General features: G+C 39.8%; 1 protein-coding gene across 1 annotated transcript; it reads right to left on the bottom strand.

The window, feature by feature from the left end:
• Positions 1-1,019: 1,019 nt before the first annotated feature.
• On the bottom strand, positions 1,020-11,960 carry neurod6a (neuronal differentiation 6a). Its single transcript, XM_041189246.1, has 4 exons — positions 11,786-11,960; positions 6,142-6,221; positions 3,570-3,714; positions 1,020-2,035 (listed from the first exon to the last, which is right to left on the bottom strand). Exons 1-4 carry the CDS (start codon positions 11,958-11,960, stop codon positions 1,020-1,022), a joined length of 1,416 nt encoding a protein of 471 aa, XP_041045180.1.
• Between the last annotated feature and the right edge of the window lie 890 nt (positions 11,961-12,850).

Here is a 12,850-nt window from a genome sequence, read left to right as displayed (position 1 = left end):
ATTGGTGGGAAAAACGTCCACTTCACACATCAGAGGGGAACAGGGCAAATAATAAATAAAAATACACGTTAATCGATCTTTTTTTTTCATTGCATATGTCAAATCATTCACGCCATGCTTCCTTAAGACGAGGAAGTATGTTAATGCATTAGTAAGACACTTGGACAAGTTTGCACACGGTTACACGTTAATACTTCGCCAGTGACCCTTTTCAGAACTTGTTCACAGGCATTACTACACTCACCGAAATCCTTCGTGATTGCTGATTATTGAATACGTCAAAATATAACACATAGAAAAATAAACTCACTACAATTGTATGAATAAATATTCGACTAGGTCAAATTAATTGAATTGAAGTAATCGATGCGTCTTCATACCGTGATTTCCTAAAATGTCTCTTTAATATAAATAATATTTATGACGTGTATTAGAAGGCAGACTTTTTTTTTTGAACGATCATTGTGCACAGTAAAGGAAAGCTTCCTCTATCTGATAGCTAGCAATGCTGCGTCGGGAGTAAAAACAGAAAATATATTGGGAACACTTAATTGTTTTGTGTTTCCAGATTTTGTGTGTGGTTTGCTATGTACAGTACTGATTTTGGAACCTTAAGGGCTCATGTGTCACTTAAATGATTGCATACCTCTATTTATCCATCTCAGAGTAATTAAAATAACATTCATGGAAAATGCTGTTCTGCCACATGATCCACTTGTAAAATACTGTCGTGTCTGTGAAACTAAGCAAAAGTATTTACAAATGATCCTGTTAAATGGAAAGTGTACGCGAGAAGTAAGGAGGGGCCCATATGGTGTCTATTTCCCTTTAAAGGGGTAGTTGCTAATATATAATTTACTCACTTGCATAGTTTTTCGATTATTGCTTCTCTGCCATCATGTAACATTCGAATATGAGTGCAGTCGTGCTGTTAAAAACAATTTTGTATCAATTATTTAATGTGCCACCCACTGCTTTATCTTAATTACTTGTGATCTGTATAGCCACTATTTTTCTCATTAATTATGAAAAACCGCATTTAATTCGTCCTGCATTGAAAGTGTCTCGTTGCGCAGATGGAAATCGTAAGGAAATGTACTGTCTGTGGGCACCACACATCGCATGGCTGGGCTGAACATGTAGCTCTGTCCAAGGGGACGGCTGGCTGGCACGGCGGAATAATGCATGCCATAGTGATAATTTTTCACATAGTCAGATGGATCTTCTTGCTTCAGGGAGAAAATCCCATTAAAGTTAATTGGAGGACTTAGGGGACCATCAAACTGTGGGCTCACACACTCGGGAGAAGCGTTTTGGTAGAAAGATTCATAAGCACCACAATAGCTGTAAGGTTTGATGGACTTGGAGGAACTTTCCATTGGACTCTGTCCCGAGGGGCTGCCTAGATCAGGGTTTTGATATGTGTAGAGAGTGGAGGAAAATTGTGACCTAGCGATGTGAGCTCCATCTCCGCCCTGATCCATCAGTAAATTTCTGGTATTGAGTTGCAGGCAACCAGCCACCAGATTGGTTGTTGGTTGGGATAAGTCTTTACACAAATTTTGCACGAAGGTCAGCAGGTCGGGCCGCTTGCCGATGCGCAGGATCTCAGATAGAGCCCAAATGTAGTTTTTCGCTAGGCGCAATGTTTCTATCTTGGACAGTTTCTGTGTTTTGGAATAACACGGGACAACTTTGCGAAGGTTGTCCAGGGCATTGTTGAGACCGTGCATCCGCTTCCTCTCCCTGGCATTCGCCTCAGTCCTCCTCAGTTTGACTCGCTCAACCCTTTCTTTAGTCATTACCTTTTTCCTGGGTCCTCTCCTTTTGGGATGTTCCTCGTCATCTTCGCCTTCCTTCCCATTCTCATCTTTCTCTGACTCTACAGACGGGGTAATGTTGCTGAGATCAATTGAGCACTGCTCGTGCTCCGCACAAATTTCGGACTCTTTATCCTCAGCTTCACTAACATCATCAAAGTTTGTTCCGGGCATCATGACAACTTCCTCAATTGGTAAAGTCAACATGTTGTCAGCTTAGGGGGGAGAAGGGGAGAAAAAAATGGTTATCGGCACAATTTTCTAGCTAGGGAATACATTAGAATGAATTGATTGTCGCACCAACTAATTCCTGAGTTGAAGATTAAATAATCTGATCAGATCTTTAAAAAATTAAACTATAATATTCATCACTGGAAAACATAATAAATCTTAGCATTTAGTGTTGTACAGAACTATCTTTGGCTTGTTTTTGCACGAGCAGCTTCTCAATTGCTTTAAACGCGATAAAGGGGGTGCTTTTTCCAATATTGCATGTGGTTGTGACCTTCTGGCTAATCGTAACATGGTTGTGTAAAAGCTGTGCAATTGACAGGTCTATGAAAACAGGACGGTTCCACTGTTTTGGTTTGATTCCCCTGGGTCTCAAACTTCCCATGGATCGTAATTAAAATTACAGGATCGCTTACAATGCTACATCCAACCATAGTAACACTATAGTTACTACAGGAAGTGTCGCGGTATGGATATCGGAGACTAGTGGAATTCCGGCATCCTTATATATATATATATTATATATGTAGTGCCAAGAAAATTTCAAAGATTTTATTTTAGAGGTTAGAACGACACTAGAAACCCACATTGCACAGGATGTCACCGGATAGCCTATTTCGTTCCGTAAGCATCAACAATAGACTGGATCTGGCACTGAGCCGGAAAGTTAAACGACCGACCAAGAAATTATTTAGAAATAATTCCCTTTTCAATGAAATATTAAACCTTAAATTGGAAATCGAGGTAATTGTTTTCTTTAAAGTGTTCCGTGTGCTACATAGCACCAACCCCGGCACTAGTTATGCAGTGCAATAAATCATTTGACAGATGGAGGGTCACAGGGTTTTCTTCCCACTATGAAATATTGCAATTTGCACTTGCATATTCTACATTCAGCTCAAAGTTAATCTGTTACATTCTGAAGTTTATATATATCAGAACGACACCCTACATTTTAGAAGCTTCCTTTTCCACTTCGAAAACTAGTTTTAAATTCGAGCACTAATAGCACAACATTTTGAACCATTACTATCTTATACACTGAAGTGTAGGCTTGTTTAAAATACCAATCCTATTCAGTACATAAACGAGAGTCTTTTCAAAAATCTCAGTCTGTATGCAAATTTTGGCTTGTTACACGAATGTCTTGTTAAATCTATGAATGAAATGACAAAACAATTTATAATGACGAAGTCATCAGTTGCAAGGGAGACAGGTAATTTTCGAATTGCATACAAAGTCAATATATATTAGCGCTTAAATATGCAATATCAGGATGGTTGCACATTACGGCAGGGTAATTAAAAAACGGCATCCGTTTTAATGCAATTATGCTCTGGTTGTTCAATTATTTTTTTTTTGAATTCTTACCTGAAATCAGTGCTTAGAAGGGATGCTCATTTTCAGCTCTTTCTGGCTGCTTCTCCGTGTTCTGACGGCAGTGGTAGGGTCTCTCCGCAGGATCGGTGTGTGATCGCTCTGAGAAGTGACAGTGATGCCAACTGCCAGCGCTGGTACCATGCCATCTGCCGCTGACGTCAGCGGGCAGCCGTCGCTGATTGGCAGGTGCAGACGCTGGCATCTTGCGCCCCGAGGGAGACAGGAGCTGGGGCAGCAGCCCATAGACATCAAGTATTATCACCATCTCCACGGGGCAGCCGAGCTGACAGCAAGGAGGTCGGGAGGATCAGCTAGCCGCTTAAAATAAAAGGAAAGGCATGACACACGTCCCATATTACACCTTATTAAACCCTGTTTCCACATGTCAGCACCAATCAGACACAGAAGTGCATGGTGAACTACTCAGAATTAAGGCAGAAAAAAATCTTTTTTGAGTAGCAAGTCTGTTATTAATAATTTCATCATTAGTTGGGGACTTGACGCATTTGGTCTGGTAAAGGTAAACTGTTTATTCCACGTTGCCAGGTTTTGTGGTTACATTAAGAATGCCCATGTGAACAAAGATGGCATCGAAATGTATTTCGTTTAAATGCAGGTGTCACCTACACATTGCAAAAGAGCTAGCTGTCTCCATAAATTGGCAACTACCAACACACAGTATGCATCAAATTTCAATGCCAACCCATTTTTATATGGTTGTGTATTTTTTTATGAAATATTAATCACAGCACCTCCCACCACTGAGGTGAGTTTATTCGTTAATCACTAACATTGTGGATCGGTTAGAGACTCTCTGGAAGAATTTGGAATGGTGGAGTCATGGGTCCGAAAATGATTTTAATGGTCTACTAACCTCATGGTGTCAACTATTCAAAATAACAGGGCTCTGGTTGTCATCATAATGCAGATCAGAAATATGAGTATAGGTTGATGCTACGGTCTGATTTCAAAGGAATGCATCTTCGCTTTTCCTTAGCCTTCTGAGGTACCGAATGCTGCACTGCCCAAGCCGTGGAGATCTCTAAATATTACTTTGCGTTGGCCCAAGCTTTCCCACTAACCAGTCTTTCTTTCGCGAGTGTATTTCATGCACACAGATACCTCCTCGCTGGTCACCCTAGTAGAGATAGAACCAACAATATTAGGAACTACATATGTAATGTGTCCTTCTTAGTGAGTCTGTTTTGATGCACTTATTCATTTCATCGTGATATATGATACTTTCTATCATATCCCAACGATTTCCTACACACAACCTGTTCGTAGTTACATTCACGTTAACTTTGTTTTATGAAAATATAACGTGTTAAAAGAAACCCTATAGTATGAGAAGGGGTTTAATTACATTTACATTGTTATTCCTTAGGCTTGGCATTTTGAGGAAAATGTGGTAAGGCCTATGCTTGACTACAATTGACTTGAAGAGACAAGAAGCCCACAAAACCTTGTAGTCAGATTCAGTAATATCTCTTATAGTGAGCAAAGACCAAACATAATGTTAGGCCTCGCCAGTTGTGGAACTGCAATCTTTGAAAGGAGTTTTCTATAGTTGGACATCCGAGATTAAACACATTCTCAGGTAGCAGCGCAGATCGAATATGTACAAAGAAATTTTAATTCGTGTTTTGAAATGCATTTTGTTTTAAAGGAATGAAGTAGGCAATGTATTTAATTTTACTCAGCCGGCCATGATTGTATTTGTGGCAATCTTTTGGTTTAAACTGCGGTAATTCAGTGACAGATTTTCTAAATTTAAAGCACATGGTGCGGATATAAATGCAATGTCGAGATGTGGTTCTTTCCGAAAGAATTGTGTTATTTAAGTAAATACATAAGAGCATAAATCTAGTAGTGCAATCATCCAATTCTTATTTTAGAACTCTTTGTTGAAACTTAATAAAGCATTAGGAAATCCTAATTATTAATATGGAGTTTAGTGAAGAAAAAGACCAGTACAAACTCATTTCCTTTTTATTAGCCTGTTTTCCTTGTTCGGCTCTGAGCGGCATCTCACTGGAAGCCTGCTGCGCTGCCAGCTTGCAGTAGCCACTGGCAATATCTACTGAGACATGGGCATTTTAGGCTGTGTTAATGCATTTAAAAAAAAAACTTGCTCTGTGTGCTTTGATACCGCATGTATAACCAAAATGGAATAACATCACGCATTTAGCTTCATGCTCGGGACAGTAATCTGACTAGTTAAACGATATTTAAAAAAACAGATGATTACCAATGCACAGAAACAAAAATCCATCTGTGTCACGTTTTTCAAACAATCTGTCGGAGTGGCTGAAATTAAAGTAATAAGATGACAATAGCATCTCACAAGCGAGGCTGGCATTTAACAGTGCGCTGCAATCTCTGGTGCCACAATCCTTTGGGAGCTGGTTCCAGAATCTTGGATGTTCCAGAATGGATGACAGAACATTTCACATACATGTCTCAGCATACCCTTATTTCCTTACATAACTCCATAGTAAAATGTTACTTTTGCCTTTCGTTTATGATAAATCAACAAAAAGGTTGAATCAAAATTAAATGACTTGACAAGCCCATCGGAAGCAACAGAACTATAACAGGACTATAGAGGTATATTCATGGGTCTAATTTGTTTCCTAAATTCATTAAAATGTTGAAATTATAGATGTATAAATATGTTATCGCTTTGTTGTCAAATTATACCAATTACCATATTCTCTCTCCCGCCTGCATGATTAAATCTGAGCTGGTTTAAGGCCGCTCTGCTCCTCTGATCCTTCACAGCCGTGCCTGTAAGTTCAAGCATATAACAAGAAAACGAGTTCTCAATAGACAGGAAGGTGTTGGTGGAAGTCACTTTGGTGGCGTTCTTGTATTGAAGTGGTAATAATACCATAGGTAGCCAGGCAACTGAAATCCTCGCACTGTGTGTTACCAAAGACTTTGCCAAGTTTCTCTTCCTTGGTTAGCATAAGATTGGGGTTGGGGGGATATGAAATGTGACCAAACCAATGGAAGTGGAATGGCACAGTCAGAACTGTGCAGACAATTCAGAACCTTCTGTTTACAATATACAGTTTGGTGTTGGAGGGTGAAATCGATGGAAAATCTGTATTCTGCCTTTGGGCAATCATTATTTTGTCCCTTCATGGACCCAATCACAGCACTGTATGAATCACAACTAATAACCAAAAAGAAACCAATGGTGCTCAATCTTCGTGACCTTTTTTGGAAAAGAAAAACGCTGACTAATTCTAAAAGTCTCGACATGACGATAGTGCACTGTTGGCACCTTCTTGGTTCCACTTGTACAGTATTTCCCTTGGCCAATAAGGAGACATTGTGATGATGGCTTTATAGATTTACAGCGAGGCACAGATTACACCTTCACGAAGTGAAATGTGACAGATATGATTGTGTTTGTTTATAGAATTAATTGAATTTTTGCCTTATTCCATCTTCAGTGCTCCGTGAAAATCCTTCTTTCAGGATAACAGCCATATAGATTGAAATGCCCTTGAAGATTTGATACAGAACACTCAAAAGAAGAGAATAACTCAGCTCATCGTGAACTCATCTGTTTATTTCTAATATTGTGCTATGGAGGCAGGAGAGTACCTCGGATGAACAGTTGCCCTTTTTACGGCGAAGGAAGGAGATTTCAGAATGTTTTGACTTGAAAGCATAAATGAGTCAGGAGTGAGGCAGCGGACTTCACTATCCCAGATTGAAATGGAGTCAGACTCCCTGCAGGAGATACTGTCCTGGGCGTTGCACCAGATGTAGTACAATTCCAGTACATTCAAAAGCATTGATTAAAACATAATCTCAGGCAGTCATAGAGCTTTTGCCCGTTTCACAAAACATTTCTGTTGCGAGGTGTTAGTTTTTGTCCGGCAAATATTACAAAGAAACAACTTAATATGTTTTAATGTCGATGCATTTTCAATGTAAAGAGTGCGCTTGTTCTGCTATTCTGTCCTAACAACATTGCACTAACTTCTGACTGGAGTCCGAGACGCGCAAATTCCTACACCCGTTCTACTGGCGTGGGTCCGTACAATTTAGAAGTATAAACTGGGTCTAGCGACTTTGGTTGAATCCAGTACTTGCAATGACACCCTGTGAGAATGTAAGAGTGGGTTAAATAAAGCTCATTGAATCTGCTCAGCTCCTGTCATCATCAGGATCTTATTCCAGGATCTTAAAATGTTCTATTAACCTAAACACTTTGATTATTCTACAATTTGGTTCAATTTTCTTTTGAATTCTTCAGTAGAGTCTACATTCACTGTGGAGCAGTGAGGGGACTCATTCTGAGTCTGACCCAATGCATAGATTGAATCATATTATTGTGAAATATGTAGGGCTTCTTTTTATTTTATTGAAACCCTTACTCTGGATAGTAAAAGTTTCATTCATTCAGAAAGCATTTTGAGTGATTTGTAGTTGAACTGTGGAATCAACATGTTTCCATAGGCAAAACGTATTATAAGTGCAAACCTATCTATTTATAATGGATAAGATGGCACAATACATGTGTCTAACACCTGAAAAAGAAGTCAAATTGTGCATACGACAAGTGTGCAGATATTTTTAAATAAAAAGATAGATAATATTAGATCAAAATTAAATTAAAATAAAAAGGGAATGATTGACTTTAGAACCAAGACTATATTTTGCCTACATACCCTGGTTAAATTACCCCTTGTTCTTTAACCACACTTTACTTGAAGACTACACCATATGCAATGCTATGGGAGGCTAGTAATGTATTTTACAATTATGAATTCCTGAATGAATTACATTTCTAATTGAAATTTCCTACATAAAGATGTCACTTGGTAATCATACCCACCCTTCCAGTTTCACTTAGATAAGTAAATAATGCAGCTCTATTAATAAATGGACAGATTACAATTTGTGCCTATGTCTAGGTAGAATGATAAAAAACATAGATGCTCAATAAAATTTATTTTTATTTTTAAGTAACAAAATTCCGTCATCAATTTTGAAATTTGACATGTAGCTTTTCTTCAAAAAAAGTCTGAAAAACAACTAAGTAGATTAAGTGTAGGATAGCTGAGATGAGACTTGGCCTTCACAAAGACTGTGCTAATAACAATGCTATGATGAGTAAACATACCTGTGACATGCAGAATTGTGAGGATTAAGTCAACTCAATTATATTTCCTTCACCAGCTAATGAAGGCCTAATCTGGCAACCAGGACTCAAGAATCTCAGTCAGTGATGGCTCTTCTAGTCTTCTTGGTGTTGTACTCCATGCAGAAAACAATTTGTGTCTTACTTCTTTCAGAGCTTCCTCCAAGAAATATACAACATGATGAGCACTGATTCATTAGCTGAGAGAGGGCAGTAAGCAGTGATCATTAGGATATGTCTTGGTACTTGTTTGACCAAAGTCATGTGAGTCAATGCTGAGGAAGCTAATGCCACTCCCATCTGACTATATAGCATTGTCCCCATCTTTGTTGGCTCTATCCTTCTGGTGGGAGAAGGTACACTCAGGAATAATGATTGAGGAGTCTGGGATGTTGACTGATATGTTTCCTTGAGTATATCTATTTCAAGCTGTTGTTTGATTAGTCAATGGGATAGTTCTCCAATATTTAAAAACTAGCTGCATCAATATCAAACTCAAGATCATGCATTTGAGAGTACAAATGTCAAAACCAAAGTTATGGAAGGAATATCACAAATATTGAACAGTAGGTTGTGAAAGAGAGCTTACAAATATTAAAAACAAACTTATGAAAGAATTATCACAAATATCACATTGGAGGTTATAAATATAAGAACATGAATATCAAACTGCTCCTTTTTCATCAATTAACTCAACCCCTCAATCACTCAGTGAAGGTAAACTGTCACTAATTCAACCCAAAGCTCATCAAGGCAGTATTGTTATCCTTGTCCCTCATTTTTGCTAGATGAAGTGGAATTAGAAACATAGAAACTAGGAGCAAGAGTAGGCCATTAGGCCCTTTGCACCTGCTCCACCATTCATTATGATCATGGCTGATCATCCAACTCAATAGCCTGCTCCCACTTTCTCCTCATATCCTTTGATCCCTTTTGCCCCAAGAGCTATATTTAACTCCTTCTTGAAAACATACAATGTTTTGGCCTTAACTACATTCTGTGGTAGCGACATCCACAAGCTCACCACTCTGGCTGAAGAAATTTCTCCTCATTAGGAGAATTAGGGGCCAAAGAGTCACTTGGAAGCAAATGCTTGTGAACAAATGAGATCACAAACGGTAACCCTACAAAACAACTACTCAAAGAAGACCCACTGCAGGAAGTTGGTGGTGAATACAGGTGGCAAGAGAGAAGTCAAGCTGGCATTGATTGACAATATCTCCTTTTGAAATACTGAGAAATTATGCTTTTCCAGGTGGACTTTGCTTTAATTCTATAAAAGGAATTTGTAAGAAGTCAGAAACTTGGAAGGGGCTTGAATTGTTTTATTGCCCTATCACCAGTAAAGAAGTACTGATAAAGATCTTGAAAGCATCGGCAATAGCCTAGAGGGATGGAAATTAAGCAGTTATGAGCATGTGGACATTGTCAAAGAGTGCCTAATTGGTGGTTTGAACAAAGAATTGGACGCCTCATTGGACAATTGCAGTGTAAGCACAATTTTGATAGGATAGTACAATCTTGTCAATGAAACATCTTTCTCCCCCACCCTTTGGAAAGGAGAGTATAAACATTGTTGCAAGAAGATGATTCACTGCTTATCTAGGCAGCCTGGTCAACTGCTAGAGGTATGATTGGCAGGAAGGATGACTGCTTATTGGCTGATCATGCATGTATATACCTCTTGTTATGTATTTCTGACAAATTGTAACAGGTGTATTGTAATGGGGTATTGTAATGGGTATCTTGTATTGTCAAATCTAGTAAAGTCATCGGTGTTTAATTTGAGCTTTGCATTTTGTTACTATTTCTCGTAATTCTCTTTTCTGAACCGTACAGTAACCTTGCAGGGGTAAATGATTACATCTTACACAGCATCCACAGAAAACATTCTGCTTTAATGCTTTTATACTCATGCTGGTGTTTTCATCAAAGGAGTATGTTCCACCCTTATAACCTCTCCTTTAAAATCTTTGTTCTCTATTTCCAACGTAAGTACCACAGCAAGTTTGTCATCATGATTTCTTTTCACCGCTTTCCTCCCTCAGCCTCCACACAGAGTGTCTTCTCACCTTAGGTGATTTAAACCTTCTACTCAATTCATCATGCCCTCTCCTCTGAGTTCACTGCCTTCCTGTGCTCCCTTAACCTTTCCTCCAGATTCACAACCTCCAGCTTGACATTGCTATTTCACACTGCATCTCTACACCATCGTGTGAATCTCAGATCAGACCATCTTTGATAACTTTCTTGCATTCCTTTCAACTCACAATCCCCTCAGCCCCCACCTTTCCTTCCCACTCACACTTTTTCTGCTTTCTCCCCTAGATCAGCTACAACTTCTTGTTAAATTCCCAACTTCCTTGTCTTTGGTCCTCGATTCTGCAGCTCCATCTGTCACACCCTTTGATTCTTTTATCCCTGATAAACCTTTACTCTCACCCTGAAATCACCTCCAATCTCTGCCCCCTTAAATCTAAGGGACGAATGTTAATGGGAGACAACTGGTTTAACCATTTATCACCAGAGTCATGCTGGAATGGAACAATAATGCCTGGTTTCTCTGTTTCCTGACAAGCCATCTTCCTAAGCCCTTCTCCCCGACTCCTCCACACTCACCTTCAAATACAAAAGTGAAAAACTCATGGGCCCCTTTATCACAAAGATTGAGACCATCCATTCAGCTGCCTTTATCACGTTCCTCCCTTCCTTTATCCTATCAAACTAAACTCCCCTTAAGATTTTCCTCTCCCTGAGCTGTGGACCTGAACTTCATGCTTGGCATGCGTGGCAAGTCAATGGGCTGGTAAGCGGACGCGAAATGTGCTTCTGCCCGCGCATGCAATTTCTTGTATTTCTTGTAAACGCACACTGAGAAAGCCTCAGCACTGTCGCCAGTCGGGTGGGAAGAGGCCGGGCGCCAACAAAGTGAGGGTGCAGGTGGGTGCTTCTAGTGAGCTCCCTGAAGGCAGACAGCTACTGTGGAGCTGCCTCAGGGATCTGCAGACCTCTACAGGTTAAATGACAAGAAAAAAATGTACCAAGCTGTGTCAATGGAACACATGCAAGCACCTGACACAGAACTCAAAAAATATCAGTCCCCAGATATCTTTTTTAATTATATTTCACCTCGAGCATTTCATTCCATTGGATTTCCTTTAAAAACGGGCTGCCCGCCTGCCCATTTTACCCACGCAACGAATGTGAAATCGCACAGGCAATGTTAAATTGTGGACAATAGGGTTTTTAATGGTCTTAAATGGCCCTTTAATTGTCGGTGGGTATGGGTCCGACTCCCGCATGCACCTGCTGACCTCAATATTGTTCATGTGCATGATGATGTCGTGACGCATGCCTGATGTCATTTTGCGCAATTTCATGTGCATGCTGGTCGGGCATATGACTGCCCGACCAGCGTAAAATTCTGGCCCTGGAGTCACAGCATTCTCTATTTTGTCTCATACAGAGTTGAATTTGTGCAATTTGTAAACACTGAGACTCAAGATGAGGATCATTGGAGCCATGGCTGCCTTAGATTGGACTTCAGACTAGGAACAAGAAAACCATTAACAGCTGCAATAGCTTGCCAGAGAGAGACCTTTAGGTGGTCATCAGAGAGGGAAACAGCAGAGAGGATGAGCTTGCAGAAGGAAATCCAGCAAAACAGGGTGTATAGATAGAGGGAAATAGAGGTAACATTTCATCAGAAAAAGTTAGAGGTTTTGAGCAAGTGAAAAGGGTGAGTGTGGGAGAAAGAACCAAAGGGAAGGTCTGTGATATAGTGGAGGGCAGGGGAGGTGAAATTTCAAAAGGTTTCATGGTGCAAAGACAAAGGGACAAGTAAAGATGTGTCTAGAGGAGGTGTGAATGGCAGAATCATGAAAAAATGTTGTCTCAAAGCACAGTAAGGGGAAAAAAAGAGAAAAACAAGAATGGAAAAAAATAAAGAAAAAGGAAACAAAATAGGGCCAGAAGTTACAATCTCAATTGGTTGAATTCAAGGTTGAGTCCCAAAGTATATAAAATGCCCAGTTGAAAGGTGAGATGCTTCATTGGATCACTGCATGAGGCTGAAAACAGAAAGTGGGAGCAAGGGGAGAATTAAGATGAGAGCCAACTGGAAGCTCAGGGTCATGCTTGCGCACTGAATGGAGATGTTCCCCAAAGTGGTCATCCAGTATGCATTTGGTCTCCCCAGTGTAACATCAGTTATCACCACTGGACCATTGCTGTAGTGTTTCCATCTCTCCTTCCT

This window comes from Carcharodon carcharias, chromosome 6 (assembly GCF_017639515.1).
Source record: "Carcharodon carcharias isolate sCarCar2 chromosome 6, sCarCar2.pri, whole genome shotgun sequence".
In the NCBI taxonomy this organism is placed as follows: Eukaryota; Metazoa; Chordata; class Chondrichthyes; order Lamniformes; family Lamnidae; genus Carcharodon; species Carcharodon carcharias.
The sequence above is the reverse complement of the archived record's forward strand: the minus strand, read 5'-3'. Positions and strand labels throughout refer to the sequence as shown.

What these genes read in the sequence shown, in the direction of transcription:
- neurod6a (XM_041189246.1), bottom strand. Translation starts at nt 11,960, where the DNA reads ATGACATCAGGCATGCGTCACGACATCATCATGCACATGAACAATATT. An exon ending in ATTTCACATTCGTTGCGTGG is followed by an intron (nt 6,222 to 11,785) that starts GTAAAATGGGCA and finishes TTGAACTTACAG; the next exon opens with GCACGGCTGTGAAGGATCAG. An exon ending in CGTCAGCGGCAGATGGCATG is followed by an intron (nt 2,036 to 3,569) that starts GTACCAGCGCTG and finishes CTCCCCCCTAAG; the next exon opens with CTGACAACATGTTGACTTTA.